Source organism: Hyla sarda, chromosome 9 (assembly GCF_029499605.1).
Source record: "Hyla sarda isolate aHylSar1 chromosome 9, aHylSar1.hap1, whole genome shotgun sequence".
Taxonomy (NCBI): Eukaryota; Metazoa; Chordata; class Amphibia; order Anura; family Hylidae; genus Hyla; species Hyla sarda.
This window is the reverse complement of record NC_079197.1, coordinates 29,922,777-29,945,507: the sequence shown is the minus strand read 5'-3', so window position 1 is coordinate 29,945,507 and position 22,731 is coordinate 29,922,777. Positions and strand designations below refer to the sequence as shown.

Here is a 22,731-nt window from a genome sequence, read left to right as displayed (position 1 = left end):
CGTCCATTCTTCTCTCTAAGGCTAGGATCTGGCCCTATATAGGAAGACTGATAATTATAAATAAAATTGGCTCGGTAGGGGCCACACAAGTCAGTCTACACACGTTTATTAGTCTATATATTGTTATAGTGAAGACCATAAACGCAGCTTGTCCCTGCTTATCTGGAGTCCCTATATAGAGGATTATTTATAGGTCAAGCTTTCAGGACCACTTAGCTTCCTTCCAACAAGCAATCATCTGTAATGTTAAGACAGCACAAGAACTTCCTCTTAGAAACCAAGCGTCTTCTACCCCAGCAGATGCTGTGTTATTCCTTTACAAATTGTTTGCATGATGTGTAAACATTTAGCTAGACATCTTTGTGCCCATTTTATGCCTATCTTATGTCCCTCGTACAGCCCATCTGCCACTCGGTTAGGATACAGACTTGTTACTATGTGTGTGTTTTGCATGTTTATTTTGAGAGCATATAGCAGGAGATGCTACTGTAAAGGGAAAAAAAAATCAATGTTGGGAAAATATACTGCTGTGTAAAAGTTGGCCCCTTTTAATAAATCAGTTTTGCTATGGATTGAAGCAGCTTCTTGTGACAAGCGGTGATTTAGATTTGCCATAATAGTCGTCTAATCTGACATGTGAGTAAACATTACATATTGTCAAGCGTTTCGAAGAAAGAAGCTCAACTTTTCACAGTTCACCTGGTAGTAGACTCAGTAAGGGCGCTGGGCATTCCCTGCAAAGTTAGGGCCAACTTACCAAAGTTCCCCAACACTAACCAGATGTTGGCTGTGATGAGTGGGAATGGCCAGATATGTATTATCCTAAATACTACCGTAATACAGTCTTAATAATACAGTCTTATGCCTCCTTGTTTTAATTTATTGTTGAAAGAGTATAGCGTATTTATAATACATACTAATATAGTAAATACACATTAGTTTAAAATATGCAAATATATCATATGTACAATAGATAAATACACATGAAACATACATTCTATATATGAATTACTATACATCTCTCTATGAGTTATCTTTCTATCATCTTTATATATTTTATCTGCATATCTCTTATCTATTTATTTGGCTATATATCAGTCTTATATGTACTTAACTATCACCTATATATCTCATTTATATTCACCCATCTGTCATCAGTATATAGAATTATCCTCCTATCATTCCAATAAAATCTCTGTCTGTCTATCTATCTATCTATTGACCTCATATATATCATATTGTCTGTCTGTCTATCTATTTATCTCATATCTATCTATTTATTGATCTCATATCTATCATAATGTCTATCTATCGATCTCATATCTATCTATTGATCTCATATCTATCTATCTCATATCTATCTCATATCTATCTATTGATCTCATATCTATCTATCGATCTCATATCTATCTATCTCTATCTATCTATCTCATATCTATCTATCTATTGATCTAATATCTATCTATCTATTGATCTCGTATCTATCTATCTCATATCTATCTATTGATCTCATATCTATCTATCTATTGATCTCATATCTATCTATCTATCATCTGTATGTCTTTGAATTATCTTTGTATTAATCTCATGTAGTTATCTATCTAGCTATTTATCTCATGTCTATCATCTGAATATCTTTGAATTATCTATCAGTCTGTCTGTCTATCTATCCTATATGTAGCTATTTATCTGTCAGTTAGTCAACTATACTTCTCTAGATTATCCTATGTATCTCCTATCTATCTATCTATCTATTTATTATCTATCTATCTCTTGCTTTTGGTAATATTGTTCTTTTGCCTTCTTTTTGCAGAAAGCATGCACTAAACTGTCATAGGATGAAGCCAGCCCTTTTCAGTGTTTTATGTGAAATCAAAGAGAAAACAGGTAGGAGTTGTGATCTTTCTGCCTTTTATAAACCCTTATTGCGCTCACTTCACCATGTCCATTGCTGCTGTTAAGCTGGGCAACGCCATCTTTATTTCCCATAACATCGCGCGGTCAAGAACCAGTACAAAAAAAAAATTGATCATTTGTGTACAGAACGCTGTGTATGTTAGGTGGAGAACAGGTCACCTGCCAAGGGCTACACTTTTTTTTTTATGTCAGGCTATGGACCAAGTGAGGATGAAAGGTTAACCCTTTATAAACTGTGAGGGAGGCAGCTATTCACATTGAACAGGAATAGGCCACAAAGTTATCTATGTGTCTTACAATCCGCCAAGAAAAAAAGGAATTGTTCAGGACACTTGTATTTGCAGGATGCAGGGGATGAGACAGGGATGAGCAGAGTGTCACTATGGTTATTTTCTTCCTTTAAAAATCTCTGATCCCTCCATATAAAGATCAATAAGGAATCTGTGCCGGTGACATTAAATCACAGCATTAATTTACTGCCAAAACCACCGGTACAGATATCTTTATATTGACAGAGGAGAAATGAGTTCCAAGCCTAATCTTCAGTTAAAGGGAAGAAACAAATAGAAGGGGTTTTATATAGGATTTCCTCGGCTTAGTTATAAGTGCTCTGTTTTACTGTCATCAGCATCCTTTCATATGTACATAATCTGCATACACACATTTAATATAAATGGGCATTACTCTGATGTTAACACAGTTGCATGTTCTTAGCACACGGGTCATAAGTATATAAAAAAATAAATAAAAATAATATATATACATTATATATATTATATATGTGTGTGTATATGTATATGTATGTATATATATATATATATATATATATATATATATATATAGTTCTTTCTTTATTTTTAATATTATTTTGTGCTCATATATATTTTCATAAAAAGTGATCATTAAATAATCCAGGGATTTCAAGAGTGTCAAATCACCAGAACCTATTAAGGGTGTCAGTTTCAGTGTTGAGCTTGTCATTGATACATTGTAGCAAATCAAATGACTACAATATATATATTAATTGCTGGCACACCTAATCAATCACCGTCAATTTCTGTGTGCAGAGAGTTTTTTTTTTTTTTTGGGTTCCTTTTTTTTTTCTTAACCTGCCCCCAACACCCCCCCCCCCCCCCCAAAAAAAAAAAAAAAAGATCTGTCTCTGTAATTGCTGCTCTCTGCTGAAATAATACACAATGACCTGATCTTATGAGCACTTTTAATGGTTTACTATAAAGCGTTCAGTATTACAGAGGTTAATTTATTTTATAATATTTTATTTTTTTATCCTTTGCCATGTGATGTGTATGTATGTGTATATATATATATATATATATATATATATATAATATTTATATTGAAATCAGTTAATGTAACAACCCAACATGTCACTTGTGTTGTTTTCCTGTTATATCTTAGGCTTTGTCTATGCATTGCGCAGCTTCACAACGTATGTTACCACTTAAGAGGGGAAAATTTTAATAATTGAAATAATTGTACACTTCATTCAGTCTGCGGAATGAACCTAATCGGAGTGACTAGTGCTGTAAGCAAGGTGTCAAATCTCAGCTCTTCATAGATTAGATAGGGGACAAAACCGCCTCCGTGGCTGAGAGGGTTGATCGGTACAAATGTCCATCGGCACCCTCGGCTTATAAAAGTGACAGTAAAATTGACAAAAGGAAAAATGGAAATTGGAAAAGACGTGCCTATTACATTATGAATGAACATGAGACTCTGGTCGTTTTAGCAGACAAAGAACACGGAGCATTGGCCGTGACATCAATAACCAGTAGAATTGTTTAAATGAGAAGATTCTGTTTGCATCATCATATTTTTAGTGTGATGTAAAATCTCCGACTCTATGTATGGATTTCACCCGTTGCAATGCTGCCGGTCTGGAGCAAGCGTGCTAGAGCGGAGGAAGCAGCTGCTTGTGTAGTTAGAAACAATTCTGAATTTCAAGTGTTTGTTTTTATTCTTGGTGGCGGCAATCTGTTTAATGTCACGGAGGGCGGCTGGTATGTGTGTGCACTAATACCAGCCTCGGCAACTTTACCTTATTAGCCGTCGAAAATGAAAAGGGTCAGGAAACGTCTTTGTTTTCTGACCGCTTCATTGTTTCAAAGCTTCTCTCCTATACAAGGAATCTATCAAAATATTGCATGAGGGAGACGCTTCCCTCCATCCCTACCTCCACTTCAGGACTGTTTTATTATGTTTGTTCATTTTAATTATCACATCAGCTGGCAGGTTTTATTGAATAAAAAAGGCAGATAACAGACAGGTTTGGGTTCGGCCGGCGCATTTATCTTCTTCCCCTTTTGTGAGTGGAATTCTAGTTATTAGTATTTTTTTCCTGTCTGTGTTAAAATTATACAGTAGTTACCAGGCTTTATTAATGTTTGCGCTCTGCTAGCAGCAACCACAAGGTAGCAGCAGGCTTTTTTCTTTTTCTATAATTATTGCTTTTTTTGTTGCTTTTTATTTTACTCCTAAAATATTGGGTTTTAGGAGAATAACAGTGGTTTTGGAATCAAAATTTTGAATTTGAGATGTTAACCTGCCCCGAATCGTTCTCCTGTTTATATCGTTGCTGTGATGAATTTTTTTACTGGAAGCCCAGGCAGGAGAAGTGGAAAAAAAAAAGCAAGAGAGATTAAGGCAGCTTGAGCCGTGTTTGTTGCATGTAGATGAGAAATGACCTTTTTTTGAATTAAATAAACAGGCTCTGGATTTTTCAGCTAGCCACAGGCATAAAAATCAATACACGTGAACATATGATTGTGTATGGATGGGATTTTTTTTTTTTGCCTTTTCTTTTGTCAATGAGCCGGAGTCTAAATGTAAGTTTTTATCCCCAAGTGGGTATATACTGGCAAAACGTAAGATTGCTTCATTAGTATTTGAGAACTGAGAAAATTAGAAATATTTGTTAGTTTGTCATAGGGGCGCCAACAGCTCCATACATCTTGGAATACAAAACAATATATATATATATATATATATATATATATATATATACACACACACACACATATGTGTGTGTGTGTGTGTATATCAAATCTGTGTGTATGTGTATATATTATATATAATTACCCATACTGTAGAAGTACTAAAGTAATTTGTCAACCTTTTGGCCGTACACCCAAGTCTCATTACACATGTACCCTATAATAATGTACATTTTCCTTTACAATTTTAGAACTTAGTCCTAGAGCAGGAAGGTACATTGACAGCTGCCAGCCACCCCTAATATAGCCACTGTGGAACAGAGAGCTTAAATGCCATTCATTTAGTAGTAATGTCTAATGGCATACATGATGGTTTGCCAGATTTGTGGCCTTTTGCGAGTCTTATAAGCAGGACAGACTTGGGAAGATCATAAAATGTAATGAACTTCTCCACTGAGCGAGATGTCCGCAGGGGGAAGCTAGAAGGACCGTCTCGGGCTACTTGAAGGATTTTTATATGCCTAAAGAGAGTCAGTAGAAACGCTCACTGAACATTTTTGACCCAGAAAACAAGATGTGAGTAGCCAGTCGGGAGACTGTTAACCTGTTTGTCACTGATGGTAAATAGCCAAGGAGTACAGTGGTGGGTTTACACATCTGCAAGGCAGCAAAGTTATTCACCTTACAGTCTAAAAGTAAATGCTGTAAAAGGGAATCAATGTTGTTCACCTGTTGAGAAAGGAAATCCGGATATAATGTGATGAGAAAACCTTTTAAGTAGTGTATAAAAGACCATGCAAGTGTTAACCATACCGGCACAAGCAGCATAAATAGATATATATTAATGTATGTAAATAGTGAACAAAGCACAACTAGTGGCTGCAAATCCAGTGCGGCTGTTCAGTTCTCATCATTTCCCATCCTGGGGGAGAATAAAATAGGAATGTGCCAGAGTAGGCGCCTGCAAAGAGAGGGGAAAAAAAACTACAATATTAATTTCTCAGCTTGACATAACCTTTAGAAAGTGCTGATTCAAAGTGATCAGACATTCCTTTTGTTCTTATGTCATTTTTGGAGTTGTGATAAACCACCTCACTCAGATCTGCCCCCACATGTGTCTCCCTGTGTATTGTCTTCACCCACCGCTCCAAAGCCTTGTAGAGCCTCGCGAATTATAACGGCCCCGAGGAGATGGGAAAGACCATGGACAGCGTTCAGCATTACACATATCACATCTTTTCTTGGTATACATTTCATGGATAGTTCTGTTTTTTACCATTTTAGTCATTCATTTTAACCTCTAATTGGTGATATATTTAAAGACTTGTAGTATTAATCTATAATTTAGCTTTAAGGCTGGGTTCACACTTATATTTTGTTCTCATTTTGGTCAGTGTTTTCAGCCAAAACCTGGAGTGGAATCAACACAATGATGGAAAGTTACTGTAAGTTTGAACCCACTTTTGGTTTTGGATAAAAAATACCAACCAAAATACTACTTGTGAACCTAGTGTCAATTTTATGTCGTTTTTTGGCTGCTGTTGAGCTGCGTTATTTGCATAGTAGTAGTTTTCCTTAATGCCCCGGATTAAGGCTCATGTAAATATTTATACATCTGGCAAACTCCGCTCTGCTACATCTGTCCATTAGGCTCCTTGTTGTCAGTCACTCCTATTAATTATACATTAGAGCAGTAGAGCAGTCTCTCAGTTCTTGTAGGGTATGATAACTTTCATTAAGGTACACTTAAGGTCCATCTGCAGCCCCATGTAAAAGCTCAGGTGATCATTATGCGACACCTCTTGCTAATTTAGCTTTACTACGTCTGTGTGCTGGCTATAGATGCCCCTTTTTGGTTTCCCAAATCCTTTGTTATCATAGCAGATTATATGTAAGAGCAGTCAGGCAGACTCTGCAGTGATGTAGGGGTTAAACATCCAACAAACTTCAACTCAATTACAGAGCTCTGTTTCCAGTGTACAGCTCGGCTTCCTCCTGTAAGGTTAAGCGGCAGCCAGTTATCAATGCAAATCTAATAAATGGAGATAATGAGGGGCAGCGTCAGACCATAGGAAGCATACTCATATGTTACATGTAGTCATAGGGATCCTTAATCCATCCTAAACTGGTTTATCAGGGAATTCGCAGCCATTTTTCTAGAGGATGGTACATGGGAATGCAGCCTCACCCTTGGTCACTGTACATTTTTTTTTCTTCCCCTTTGTGTGCATTGTATTGTTCGGCAGATTTTTTATTTTTTTTTGTCTCTTTTCCTTCTGAAGTGAGGCATATGTTGGTGATATATAAAATGTGTAATTATTACAGTGTTGGGACACGAGGATATTACACATTTATTTCTAGTCTGCACATCGAGAACCATTTTATGAGGACGGCATGAAATGTCATATATTTTCTGATAGCCTAATAAAAGTTATCACATCTCGACTAAGGACTCTCAAATAAGAGCTTTTGCATAGTGGACATTTTACCATCACGTAGGACTGTCCAAGAGGGATTTCTAACTTGCTTTGTGGAAGAATATAACTACCGTGGAATGCGAAGATGTGGGAGATTTACACGGTTTAGATATACATTTCTTTAGTTTGTACTTTAATATCATTTTTAAAGGATAAGATATGTAGAGGGCGGAAGCCATAAGAATTTATTATTTCATTTGTTTATTTTTCCCCTTCTTGCTACGAAACCTTTAACTGTGTTAAAGGGGGGAAGAAGGGAATAGGGAGGGACATGGAACTTTATATATCCGGATGTAAGAAGGGAATTGGGGGGGGCATGATTGAAACTTGTATATTGCAGGACGAAAGATGAAATTCGAGGACATGATCGAAACCTTTATATTACAGGGGGAAAGAAGGGAATTGTGTGGACAAGAATGAAACCTTATACCCAAGTTACAGGAGGAAAGAAGGGAAAGGTGGAACATGATCAAAACCTTTACATATATTACAAAGGAAAGAAAGGGAAGGGAATACAGGATCAAAACTTTTACCTTTTTTTACAGGAAGAAAGAAGGGAAAGGGGGGAGGGAGAGGTCGAAACTGTAGCTTAGGTTTTGAGGGGGGGGGGGAGGTTATAGGTGCACAAAATCTTATATATTACAACAGAAAAAAAGGGAATGGGGGACTGACGGAAACCTTTACCTATGTTAAATAAGATTCAAAAAGTAAACTCAAGACCAAGGGGGCACAAAAGCAATGTGAGAAAATATTTTGCTGAAAAAGTAGTAGATGCTTGGAACAAACTTCCAGCAGATGTGGTTAGAAAACAACAATAAGTCAACATGTGTCCAGGAAATAATTTAAGGGCAGACTAAATCAGTGTTTCCCAACCAGTGTGCCTCCAGCTGTTGCAAAACTACAATTCCCAGCATGCCCGGACAGCCAAAGGCTGTCCGGGCGTGCTGGGAGTTGTAGTTTTGCAACAGCTGGAGGCACACTGGTTGGGAAACACTGGACTAGAAGATCTTTTTTCCTGTTGTCAATCTTCTGTGTTTCAATAAAAAAGTTGGATTGAGGGAGGGCTTGGGTGGTTGTTATTATTCTAATAACATTATTTCTCCAAATATAATGACCAGATTCCACCCAATAGCTTTTATCAGTGATTTGTGGAGTTGCCTAGTATATAGATGCACTGACCTATCTGTATCAGAATACCATAGTGAGAGGGCATAGATCGAAATATTAGTCAATGGGTACAACAGATTTATAGACACACTCACTCACAACACGTGTGCGCAGGCTTTCTTATATACGAATGAGTCCTGATGGGGAAACGCCATAATCCTTATCTTCAGAAATGAACAAAGAATCCGTATGTCACACAACAATGCACTGGTAGGTAACCTCATGTGCTACATATCGCCCATACATTGGCCCTCATTTACTTAAGGAGAAACAACGGTTTTTCTCGGTCATTGCGCCCAAAATTTGGTCGCATCCCGCGTGCGACCAAATCTGCGCCCAAAATTTAGGCGCACAACCTACATTTTCAAAAACACTCGGAGAGTTTAATTTAACCTACAAAATGGGCGTGGTTTACTCAAACATGGGCGTTAACCCGACAAAATGGAAAAATCACTCGGAGTAATTGTGAAATCACTCTGAAAAAAGTGTGATTTCTCAACTCTGAAAAACTGACAGCCCAGGGTCGAGTGAAAATGGAAAAATGGAGTGTTTTTGAGGAAGGGACAGCTGACCATTGTGGTTCATGATTAAATTATTTGTTTTATACTTTAAAAGCATTTTTAACCCCTCAACGCTTTTTATGATTAAATTATGTAATATATTTTTTTAATTTATTTATATATAATTTTTTATTTTTTTTAATATATATATATTTAAAAAAAACTTTTGGGTTGTTAACCCATTAACAGTCATGAATGTAAAGTTACATCCTTGTGCAGAGTAACTTTACTTTATTTATTTGGTTTAATTTTTATTTTTCCAGTGCGACACTTTTTTATTCCCGTGCGACAGAATTTAATATCGTGCGACACAAAAAAAAACCGACACATGCGACAGATTAGTAAATCACAAGGAAAAAAAACCTAACCTACACTCCAGTCTTTGTAAATGAGGGCCATTGTGCGACAGGTGTCCCACACACAGAGCCTGTTCACTCTGTTACCATTGCTTTGTACACATTGGCCCTCATTTACTTAGAAAATCGTGTTGTAAGTCTATGTTGCTTTCTTACCCGACTGCTTTTTTCCCCTGGTATTTATTATTATGTCGCATCCTGTTTGTCGCACGTGGGTTTTGTTGGTTTTCTTTTCCAACTCCTCTGAGTTGTCGGGAAAAAATCCACAACAATTCAACAAATTCGGGTTGGAAACCTTTATAAATACGTGGGAAAGCTCAGAAATGTCGGGTTACGCCCCTTTTTCGGGTTTGGGAGAATCCACATTGGGTCCGTCGGGAAAAAATTTTGCATCGTGTCGCAGACTGGCGCACGATGTCTGCGACATGTCGCAGACAAAGATGCGCCAAAAGAACCCGACAAAACAAGTCGGGTTTAGAATAGTAAATGAGGGCCAGTGTTGTGATTACTATTACAAGTTGTAGCTCACACAGGTACTGGCGGGGTAGCCGGTACATCTGACTTATCTCATTTCTGGAAAGAGAAGTATATCTTTGCTTTTCCCTCCCATTATCTAGTAATTCACACCAGGAGGAGAATGCAGTGTTTGCCTTTTCCACAGCCCTAAACTCTCACCAAGGTGAACAGCACAAAGCTCGCCTTCTCATCCTCGCGATAACCTCTCGTCACTCCTGCTCTTTACAAGGCCCAAGTTTTGAATTATGAACGTTGTAAATAATTCATATCAATATTTAATATAAATTATTAAAGTTTCTGTCAGGTCTTACATTTGCCGTCTTTCTAAAACCTGAACAAGTAGAGATGAATGCCAAACATGCAAGTTCTGGACAGAGACGCCAAATGCAGATCTCCACTTTCTTATCATTCGCCTTCGCTGTACAATTCTCACTTTTCAGAAATCCAGTATGAAGTGTAGAGGGAAAAGGATTAGGATGTAAATGTTCCTGCTTTGTCCCGCATGCTTCTGAGCGTGCAGGAGATGTGGGTATGGCATTATAATGGGATAATCCTGGGCTTTTTATACACAGGGAATAGATTTACCAGAAAAAGAGAAATTATTAATGCGCTTTTCCCATCTTATTGCGATCGCAAGCACTAGCTTGGCTTTTATACTGTTTATTATTTTATTTTTATTTATTCTATATTTTCTTTATACTGCATTTACTCACATGCTATAGAACAGTGTTTCCCAACCAGGGTGTCTCGGCTGTCCGGGCATGCTGGGAGTTGTAGTTTTGCAACATCTGGAGGCACCCTGGTTGGGAAACACTGCTATAGAACATAGTCTACTACCTATTCCCCCACTCTAGTCTACTCTGACCTCCTATATTTGTACTATTTGTTGCATAGATTAGTTTAAAGGAGTTATCCAGGAAAAAAAGGTTTTTTATATATCAACGGGCTCAACAGAACATTATACAGATTTGTAAATTACTTATATTACAAAATCTTAATCCTTTCAGTACTTATGAGCTGCTGAACTTGAGTTGTTCTTTTCTGCCTAAGTGCTCTCTGATGACACCTGTTTCGGGAACTGTCCAGAGAAGAAGCAAATCCCCATAGAAAACCTCTTCTACTCTGTGCAGTTCCCGAGACAAGCAAAGATGTCAGCAGAGAGCACTGTTGCCAGACAGAAAAGAGCAACCCAACTTCAGCAGCTGATAATTATTGGAAGGATTAAGATTTTTTAATAGAAGTAATTTACAAATCTGTTTAACTTTCTGGAGCCAGTTGATATATAAAAAAAAAAAGTTTTTTTTTCCTGGAATACCCCTTTAAAATTCTAACTTTTATGCCATGTCTTTACTCTTTAAAAATTATGCCTGATGCTACCACTACATACTACTGTCCACTTTACAACATTATTTTGTCTTTTTTTTTTTTTTTTATGAAAATGTGATGAATAAAAGGAAATATAGTAGTCACTTATTAAATCCAGTTTTTTTGTAACGAAAATAAAAATAAATTATGAGACAACATTAATTTTAAGAGTCTGCAAACTGATGTCATAATACGTCTACATTCAATCCATCAGGACAATTTTTTTTTTCTTAACACAATGCAGAACAGCGCAAAACTTTAGGCTGGACTCACACATAGTATTTAGTCATTATTTTTTTTTTGCCCAATACAGAAGTGGAACCAGCACACAGAAAAACTATACTGGAAAGATATAAACACTCCTCTGTGTTTTACACCCACTTCTAGTTTTGGTTAAAAAATACTGAGCAAAATACAATGTGTGAACCTTGCCTTTACTGTGTCATTAGATCTTGAAAGAAAAAAATAATATATTTTTTTTATGTGATTGATGGGGACTGGATTTGAGAACTGATGCTCAAATTTTCTTCAATCTGTAAATTTTGGACTTGGTAATAAGCCTCCATTTTTACCTCCCATTGACTTTTATTCAAGTCTAGGACAGATGTGTACATTTTTTGAAAACCTGATGTCATTGGCTTATCTGTTGTCATTTAGATCAGTCGTAGAGGAGAATAACAGGAGGAACCCGTAGCCCGACATAAACTTTAGAGTAATTGTGTGATTTTACTGACTGTAGCAGACCGATTCGTCCTTACATCAGTGAGTGCGCATAAAAAGGCAAATTAGAATGCCGGCATTTTTACAAACTGTGTACGATCTTCCTGGTGTGTGTTTTCTCCTTACAGCCGCAGGGAGCTTATAGAAATTGCCAATAAATTTAACAAAGCCACAGAGACGATAGACCTCAAGAATTCCCATTTTGTCTCATAAAATTGCATTGCACATTGAATTAGCTGCCAAAAGGGTCATCTGTCCTATGCAAGGTTCCCCCCTTAAACCCACGTCAGAGCTTCTGTTCATTGTCTGCCCTTTTTTTTTTTTTTTTTTTTTGAAAAGGAGAGGGATATGGGCCAGAAATGTAAAGTGACAGAGCACATTCTAGTGTGGTTACAGATGTAAGGCTGGATCGCTGACACTGGGAATCACAAATGAAGTGTTTTAGAGCGGGCGATTATAAATAATCCTATTACACTTATGTTGTGTCTTGTGTTTTTATCGGAGTTTGTATTCCGCACACCATGAGTGGCTTTTATTTAAACCGCCGCAGCAAGGGGAAGTTGTACTGTGTGTAATTATCCTTCAGCGTTTGCATTAACCCCTTAAAGCACGGGTGCAGGGAGCGCACATATGGGTGTAAACTGGTGCTAATCGAATGACGTCCCATGCTTAGGGAGGTCAGTGTTTACGTACACAGCGTTACAGTATTGTATTGATATATAGCGACAGGATCTGCCGCTTTATTGGACACACTAGTTAATTGTAAATAAGTTGCAGTGTTGTCACATTCACGCATCTCGGACCTTGTTAGTGCAGACAAAGTCGCAGAGATATACATTGTGCTTTCAAGCACAGCACGTCCTGAGATAAAACACAGAGACAGACTGAGTCTGTTATAAACACCATTCACTATTACAGAAAGTTTATATATAGTTCTGTCTTACAGCAAGTGAACTTTGAGCTCAGGCAAAACAAAATATATGTATCATCCCCGGAGTTTTTACTTCTAAGTATAGCTGACAATCCGTCTGCTGGAGTTGACTGGTTACACAGATAATATTGATTTATTTTTTTTATTATTATTGAGGTTAGCCTTCATAATAATAATTCTAATTAGTTTTATTATAGCTAATGCCGCATCAGCAATGCCTAATATTGCTCTCCCTTTTTAGAATTACCGTGATCCCTCAACATACAATAGTTTCAACATACAATGGTCTTTTCTGGACCATTGTAAGTTGAAACCAGATTCAACATACAATGCTACGGACAATCCAGATCTGTGCAACGTGTCAATGGCCGGAAGAACCGACCAATCAGAATGGGCAATTTAATGGTAAAACACCTGTATTACTGAAGCGTATGCACTGACTGATGTCTGGTAGCGCCCCCTACAGTACAGGGAGGTATTACATGTTCTGTACACTTTACCTGTACCAGACTTACCTGCTCCTTTGGACACCAGGTAAGGGCGACTCCATTTTACTTTTTTGGGACACTTTGTGTACTGTACAGGACCCTGAAGAAGCTCCTGTCCTCTACATAGACCAGTGTTTCCCAAGCAGAATGCCCCCAGCTTTTGCAATACTACAACTCCCAGCATGCCCGGACAGCCTTTGGCTGTCCGGGCATGCTGGGAGTTGTAGTTTTGCAACAGCTGGAGGCTCTCTGCTTGGGAAACACTGACATAGACAGTGATTTACAGCTCCCAGCAGATCTTTCTTTCTTTTATATGTAAGGATTTGCTTTATCTATATTAGTTATCTGCTTATTTTTTCTTTAATTCTTACTTTTTCCTATTTTTGGATGACATTTTGGTGGCTTCAGAACCGATTACCAGGTTTCCATAGAGTTCTGGTCTCAACATACAATGGTTTCAACATACAATGGTCGTCCTGGAACCAATTAATATTGTAACTTGAGGGACCACTGTAGTTACTTTTGCTTATGGCCAACTGGTCACAATATTGCGTTGACACCATATTAAATTAAATTATAAAGCAAACTTTTTCTATTTTGCTTGTTCTCCGTAACTTTCTTTCTTTCCTTCCGTCTTTCTTATTATTTATTCTGTTGCACTATTTTATTATTTCTGCCCATGATTTCCATTGGAACCTCATTGCCTTTTATTTCACATGTGTTATGTTACTTGTGCAACTATATACATATATCACTTAAAATGATTGGATTGTTCCCTGTTATGTTATACAGTTGTCACATATATCTGTGAGATGTTGTTTTTGACTATAGTGATTGAAGGCCGTTATACATGGGCCGATTTATCGGGCAAGGGACTGTTCATAGGAACCATTATTGCTGATAGTCAGCCCATGTAAAAGGGCCAGTGATCCGCTTATTGGATCCTTTGTGTGGTCAATAAAATCAATGTTTTGGCTGCACTTTGCTCTGTCTAAACAGGTTATATGTGGCCCATAATGATGAATTTAAATAGCCGCACAATTGACTGAGCTTGTGAAGGCTCAGCAAAGGAGCGCTGATCATCAAGATCAGACCTCTTTTGCTGCTCCCTTATAGCCATCTAAAAGGGTCCTTAAAGGGGTACTCCGGTGGAATTTTTTTTTTTTTCAAATTTGAAAATTACTTCTATAAAAAAAAAAAATCTTAATCCTTCCAGTACTTATCAGCTGCTGTATGCTCCAGGAGAAGTTGAGTTTTTGATGTTGTTCTTTTCTGTCTGACCACAGTGCTCTCTGCTGACATCTCTGTCCATGTTAGGAACTGTCCAGAGCAGAAGAGGTTTGCTATGGAGTGTGTGCCTACTCTAGACAGTTCCTGGCATGGACAGAGGTGGAAGCAGAGAGCACTGTGGTCAGACTGAAAAGAACTGTACAGCTTCCTCTGAAGGATATAGCAGTTGATAAATACTGGAAGGATTAAGATTTTTTTAATAGAAATAATTTACAAATGTGTTTAACTTTCTGGCACTAGTTAATTTGAAAAAAAATATAAAATAATAATAATAATAATAATAATAGTTTTCAACCAGAGTACTCCTTTTATCATTGGGACATTCACTATTTGCTATTGTCTTCAACAGCAAACTAACAGCTGATTGTTGGAAATTTCTACAATTCAACTGACTTTGGATAATTTGAGCCATAAAAATGTTTTACATACATATTCTGTTTACTCTGACTACTTACAGATTTTTCTTAAGTCCAGGCCAATGTCAGTGGTCTTTGAGTTTAGACAAGATCTCCAGACTTTAAAGGGGTATTCCAGGGAAAAACTTTTAAAAATTTTTTTTTTTTAGATCAACTGGCTCCAGAAAGTTAAACAGATTTGTAAATGACTTCTATTAAAAAATCTTAATCCTTTCAATAATTATCAGCTGCGGAAGTTGAGTTGTTGTTGTTTTCTGTCTGGCAACAGTGCTCCGTGCTGACATCTCTGATTGTCTCGGGAACTGCACAGAGTAGGATAGGTTTGCTATGGGGATTTGCTTCTACTTTGGACAGTTTCCTAGACAGGTGTCATAAGAGAGCACTTAGACAGAAAAGAACAACTCAACTGCAGCAGCTCATAAGTACTGAAAGAGTTAAGATTTTTTTTAATAAAAGTAATTTACAAATCTTTTTAACTTTCTGGGGCCAGCTGATATATAAATAAGTTTTTTCCTGTATAAACCCTTTAATGCTCATGAGGACTTACCTTTAAAAAAACAAAAACAAGGATCCTAGTTGCAGTTTAACCTGTTTGAGGTGTTCTTCATTGCTCTATTAATTGCCATTGAGATGTTCACCCCTGCTATATTAAATTTAACATGTAGATTCTACCGAGTTGACCTTTGATGCCCATAGACAACTATGTTGTATCTATGGGCAGCTTTACTCTCAAGTTATATAGACCTTGCCTGGTTTGTCTTAGCCTACCCAAAATATCCCAGCTGGGGTGGAATAGGTTGTTGATGTTCTCCTAACAACCATCACCCAGGCCACGTGTACTGCCAGTGCCCAAGAGCAGTAGAATGTCTATGGATCAAATACAGTTTTTCATATTAAAAAAATAAAATCAATGACTTTATTTAGATAAACTTCAATAATTAAATCGGGTTCACAGATAATAAGCAAAACAACACAGAATTTATGACTATAACTAGTGAGAAGGTGGGAAATCGGTGGACCCATCTGTAGTATTACAAATCCGTTACAGCATCTCAGGAGCTTGAGGCCAGACACTCTGGCAGCTGTAGAGCTTTATAAAGTACTGCTGTGATCCACAAAGTTTTCCAAGCGACACAACCAGAATACGGGCCAACTTTTCTATGGCTAAAACAAGTCCTAATAACCTCAGGCAACGTCAGTGCCTCTCCTGCCGGGTTTTATAATTTCATACATATCATTAAGCATGCATTTACTCCTATTGGATGTACATTCAGGGAAATTCTAGGATTGCGTTGCTGAAATATATATTTCAATGTGCTCAAATATGCACCAGTTGTGCGGCTTTCTAGAGCAACTGTGAGTATACGTATTCTTGTTTCTAGAACTCAGTCCTAAAGCTACAGTGCGAGTAAAGCTGGTGCCCAGTAATGATCTGTCATCGGATCACTACATGAATTCTTCATGTCCCACTGGCATTTTTCTATGGTAGATATGATCTGCAGCAATGGTGCAATTGGTGTGTGTTTGTGGATAGTAGCCAGACATCACAATTCTCAGTTTAGGTTGTAAAGTCAGTCTCCTGCCAAAAGATGACGACTGAGCCAGAGGTGTCCGGCAGCTGCTTATTCCCTCCCCTCCCATTATTCAATTGAGATGCAAATTTAGGATTTGGTGATGATAACTATTAGCTGAACCACTTGCAGTTGATGGTTTCTAATCTACCCTAATTTCACCAAAAAAGTGAATTTAAAGGGAACCTGTCACATTGACAGTAGAGTCCAATCTGCAGACATCATGTTATAAATAGTTTGTGGAAGAAGCTCCAGGATAACTTGTCATTTATTTATGTAAATCTCTTTTTTTTCTGTGTTAAGGCCTCGTTCACATTGCCGTCGGTCTCTGCTATTCGTAGTTACAAGCTCTATTTTTTTTCTCCGCTAAAATTTCTCAAGCTCTATTGTTTTTTCTCCGCTAAAAATACATCACCGACGTACTCCATGCAAGTGAATAGGGGCCGTCGGGACCTGGCAGTAGCTGTTTGCATCAGACCTGTTTCAGGGTCCGATCAGCTCAAAAGCTGTTTGGACCCTTAACGGGTCGGATGCAAACGGCCAAGTAGTCTAGTCAGTAGTGCTTCTCAGTGATTGATAGCTACCTAGTGTGTAAGTGTGCATATAAAGAGCTGCCAATCACTGAGTTGGCCTGTCCACCTGACTGCTTAGCCCCAAAAAATTATATATCAATCTGCACAGCTCCTCCTGCTCTATAACATGTCTGCAGACTTGACGGAATTTATCAACATGACAGTTTTCCTTTAGATGGGCACACACATTTTTGCTATTGCTCTCCTTATGGTAAATAAAATAAACTTTCTAATATACTTTGTTTAAAAAAAATGAAGTTTTCTATTTTTTATTTGTGTTTAAAAAAGATGCCACTAGGTGTCTCCCTACTTGTCCAGAGTACATACCCCCCCCCCCCCCATCTTTTTGCACAGACTTTGGACTCCTGCTGGCCTGGAAGAAGTCCAAACACAGGAAATGCAGTGTGGAGTGCTGAGGGGGGGGGGGGGGTTCTGTCCAGTATTATCCAATCATAGCTCATCTCACACTGAACTGCTGTTTGCTGTTGGTTGCAGAGTGAGGGAGGAAGTTCTCCCCTGTATGGCTTCAGATGCTGTCACTCCTGCTGGGGAACGCCCCTTCACTGTCTGTGAACCTGAACCTGAGGCTGAGCAGTAAATGCAGAGCAATATCAAGGTAGAAACTAAAAAATAACAAAAATAAAGGCAGGGGGTGGTTTATCATGATGGAGGCAGTGAACTGGGAGGATTATAGCATTTATCAAGTTGATGAGAGGTACTCTTTAAAGAGTATCTTCTCCCCGGTGGAGTACCCCTTTATGGATATGTCCACATGTTGTTAATCCACTGCTGATTTGATGATGCAGATTTCACCTATCTATATTGATTAAATCCACAGCATGAAATCCACAGCAGATTAAGTATGTGTTAACATACCCTAAAACTTCCTACTTTACAGAGGGCATGCCCCTTTTGGAAGCAGTCCAACTTGAAGCAGTAGGGTGAGATCACACCTGGCAGATTTGCTGCATAAATCTGTGACTAATAATCAGTTCTATTCTTCTGAATGAGGACCTTTCTGATGAATAGCACAGTTGCAGAAATTTCTGCTACAAATCTGCTATGTGTGAATTCAACTGTATAGATAGCAACAATGTTATTGTCATTAAGTCTTAGCAGAATACTGCCAATGCATAGCTATACCAGACCACATCAGTATTCTACTTCTCTCTGTGAGGATGTAGTAACTTAACCAATGGTGGAATGCAAAGTTCAAATGACTGTCAATATTGGTCATCTGTACTAGGGATGTCCCGATATCGAAACTAGTATCGGTATCGGGGCCGATACTAGCCATTTCCCTGGTATCGGGGACTCGTTCAATGTCCCCGATACCAAATCTGATACCTGCTGCCACTCCGCTGCCCCGTTCTCCTGTCCGCATAATGGCTTTCTATGGAGGAGCATGTGACACACATGTCACTCCACCTCCTCCACTGCGCCCAGCATAGCGCTACGGAAGAAGTAGAGTGACGTGTATGTCACATGCTCCTCCATAGAACGCCATTATGCGGACCAGAGGACGGGAGAATGGGGCAGCAGCACCCGTCAGAGGACAGACGCAGGTGAGCTGTTTACAAGGGTGGGGGCTGCGGTCTACAGGGGGCCTGCTACTAATGTCTAAAGGGGGGCCATGCTGTTTACAAGGGGGGCTGCTGTCTAAAGGGGGGCTGCAGTCTACAGGGGGCTGCTACTAACATCTGCAGCGGGGATTGCTGTCTACAAGGGGGGCTGCTACTAATGTCTACAGGGGGTGCCTGTTGTCTACAAGGGGGGGGCTGTGTTCTACTGGGGGGCTGCTACTAATGTCTACAGGGGGCTGCTTCTAACGTCTGCAGGGGGATACTCCCTACTATTAAAGGCAATCTTACAGCAGAGTCACCTGCACGAACTTCAATTTATAGGTAGATAGTGCAGGTGACCCGGTGGATTTTTTGTTCTGCCCAATGGAGACGAGAGAAATCTTGGCTCATATTATAGCAGCAGCCTCCATTGCGCACAACATGGAACCCACATATCGGCACAGTAAGCAGCGCCAGAAACCAGGTCACCCTGGTGTCAGATTCCCTTTAAAATAAAAGTACTCGTACTTGGTATCGGCGAGTACTAGAATTAAAGTATCGGTACTCGTACTCGGTCTTAAATTTTTTTTATCGGGACATCCCTAATCTGTAATACAGTTTAAGATGCAGTCAAGAAAATGATAAACTTTTGGTTTACCCCTGGGCCCTCCCCATGTAAAAGCTAGAAGTATATATAACCTAGAAGCCTACAAAGACTACTAAGAGGGATAAGTAAATGCTGATATATTTATTCATTAAAAAATAAATAAATTCAATTAATAAATTAATTAATAAAAAAAAAAAAAAAAATAGCACAACCAAGAGGACATATTAAAAGTGCAGGTGTTAGATGTTCACAATTTAATACACAAAAATAAACACCCTTTGGCTGTCCAGGCATGCTGGGAGTTGTAGTTTTGCAACAGTTGGAGGCACACGCTTTGGAAAACACTGATCTATTTATCTATCTATTCATATCTATCTGTTGATCCATCTATAGACTATTGCTGCCGAAACGTTGCACTTTGTTTCGGAATAAAGATTTCCAGTTTTCTTCATAATCTAAGACCTGACTGGTGCAGTGATTTCTGGAGTTGGTGTACTTTAATCCTGGACTGGCCGCCTGGGCAACCATGTGCAAAGAGATCTATCCATGGTGCTGTCTTATCTTCCGATTTATCTATCGATCCTTCTATCTATCTATCTCCTATTTATCAATCTATCTATCTGTGCATCTATCTATCTTATCTCTATATCTATCTCATATCTATCTCATATCTATCTATTATCTATCTATCTTCTATCTCATATCTATCTATCTATCTATATATCTCATATCTATTTATCTATCTATTATCTATCATCTATCTATCTATCTATCATCTGTCTGTCATCTTACTGTTTGTTCCCCCAGCATAAAGCCAAATCCAGCAGCCCCTGAATCTTGTAAATTCAGATACTTAGCAGATGCCGATAAGTTTGGCAATTATCATTTTCCTTTCTTTTCTTCCTTCGTCTTGGCGAACAGTAGTAAAACAGTGTGCGGTAAAAGTGTTTAGAGAGAGAGATAAATAAGTTGAACAGTTTTGCATTGCAAAGTGGTTGGTGGTATGTGTATATTTTTCTCTGAGCCTTTCTTGGCTTCTTCTAAACTGCTATTGTGAGCCCCAAGCAGATTTTCCCATTGCTAATGTCCTAGAAGTATTAATTCACTTTGAAATGCTAATTAGAGGGCATTATGCAAGAAATGAGATTAAGTGGCAGCGTGAAACCATTTGCCTGTCAGTAAATTGAGAGTTTTAGCATCAAGAAGAGCTTTGTTTTTTTTTCTTTTTTTTTCCGTGCGTTTCCCTCGATTTTTGCATATAAATAAAATTGATTGAAAGCACTCAAGAAGCTTCCAGAACTGAGCAAGATCTTTCCATCTTTCCATCCAGCCTTTGTTGCTTTTAAAAAAAAATATTTTGGATGTTTAGGAGGCAACATTAAAGGCGTCCAAAAGATCCGAATGAAGTAAACATAATGATAAGCACAGCCCCAAATTACCCATGTAGATATTTATGAGGAGGCACATTGGTTAAAGGGGTTATCCACCATAAGGTGATTTTAGTACATACCTGGCAGGCAGTAATGGACATGCTTAGGAAGGATCTGCGCTTGTCTTGCGGCTAAATGGCTATGTCATGAGATTACCATAACACTGTGGCTAGCTTTTTGTGAACTTGTATTTCCTGTTTGATTTATGTTTTTTTTTTACTACAAATCCCACAATTTTCCTCCCTCTCACACATCAGCCACCCCACCCATTGAAACAAAAGACCTGGTGTTTTCAATCAGGGTGCCTACAGCTGTTGCATTAGTTGCAGATTGATCCCTCCACCCATTGAAGCAGACAGGCTCCCTGTCATCAGCTGACTAGTGAGCCAGGTCTCGGCAGCATTGCAAGCTGGGAAAAATCCAAGACAGCAGTCCTTTTGTATTCTGGTAAAAATAAATAGTGGGGTGAAAATCACAGGAGAATTGTGAGAAAACCGTCACACACAGGTACAGACACGATATTATGAACTACACTAACTTTACAGCCCCTGTAGCATAGTCAAATGAAAAAAAATCCTGGAATACCCCTTTTAACCTCTCTGATATACAAATGTATAATATTTGAGGTCTAGAGGTACATAACGGCAACAAAAATTGTATAGTATTTAAAAGTTTCACCCAATTCAGTTGACGTTTTGGGCCATTTGTCCTGATACTCTATGTGAAAATTACCAGGATTCTATAGTCATTTATGCTGGATGGGAAGTTTTCTCTAGTTGGCTTTTGTGGGGAATGTAAATGGTACAGGCAGGTCCATTCCAATAGATGCCATAACATAGGGGTTAGAATTGAAACATGTCCATGTAAGATGTCCTGCACACCGTGGTGGAGGCAATACTGCAGCTTTGGTCACATTGTGCCACCATCATTTGATATCCGACCAAATATGACACCATTTTTTTCACCAGAACCTGTATGAAATCAGAAGTCTACATATGTACTGTAGGGACCCATAGACTTTTTTATTGCTTCAGTGGCTTCATAGACACTCTGAGGTTATGGATTAGCCCCTTTTTGTATATTGACACTATTGGTTGGTCTATCGGCCTTTTAACTGGTGGTCACATGACTACGGAACTCTCCGCTCCTCTCTGTTGAGCTGATGAAACATACTTACAGACATAGTATTCTTTCTTCCATGAGAGTCTGAAAGGCACCTGTACATGAGCTAGATAAGAGGTGTCTGAAATGCACCTTATAAAATGGGAAGAGACCACAAAGAGGAAGACATGCAAGTAGGAGAAGGTATTGTGGTCACATGGGGGAGATTTATCAAAAGCTGTGTTAAAAAAAAAAAAAAAAAAAAAGTTGTTTCTTTCATTTTTCAGAGGCCTTTTCAAAGATGAAAGAAGCGATCTGATTGGTTGCTTCGGGCAACTGGTCAACTTTTCCTCTGCACAGATTCTGATAAATCTTCCCTATGTTGTTTTTACGTGTCGATTACTTGGAGTAACTTTAGCTCAGTTACAAAGGCAGGAGGTGGCTGTCACCGATGACCACCATTGGAATATGACCACTACTGGAAAACAGTGGCCGTTCTTTCAACATTGGAGTAGCCATTATTATTGACAGTGTCCTTGTGCAAGAGAGTACCCACCACATTACATTTACAGAATACATACCTGCACTTTAAAAAAAAAAATTTGAAATCAAAGAAAATAAAAACTTACTACGGTATATATCCCAGAATCACTAGGTACGCTTTTAAATAATTGTAATTGTAAAGAGAATGGCAGCACTCCAAAATAAAGGGAAACTATCCCTGCAGCGCT

The 22,731-nt window shown here is 38.4% G+C and overlaps 1 protein-coding gene across 5 annotated transcripts in view; it reads left to right on the top strand.

The window, feature by feature from the left end:
* The window catches only part of PBX3 (PBX homeobox 3), a 228,865-nt gene that overhangs the window by 2,209 nt on the left and 203,925 nt on the right, over positions 1 to 22,731 (top strand). For all 5 annotated transcript variants that reach the window (XM_056537664.1, XM_056537662.1, XM_056537666.1 and 2 more), the window contains one exon: positions 1,814 to 1,887. In XM_056537664.1, the coding sequence (XP_056393639.1) occupies positions 1,839 to 1,887 (49 nt within the window). In that variant the 5' untranslated portion in view covers positions 1,814 to 1,838. The remainder of the gene's footprint in view (positions 1 to 1,813; positions 1,888 to 22,731) is intronic.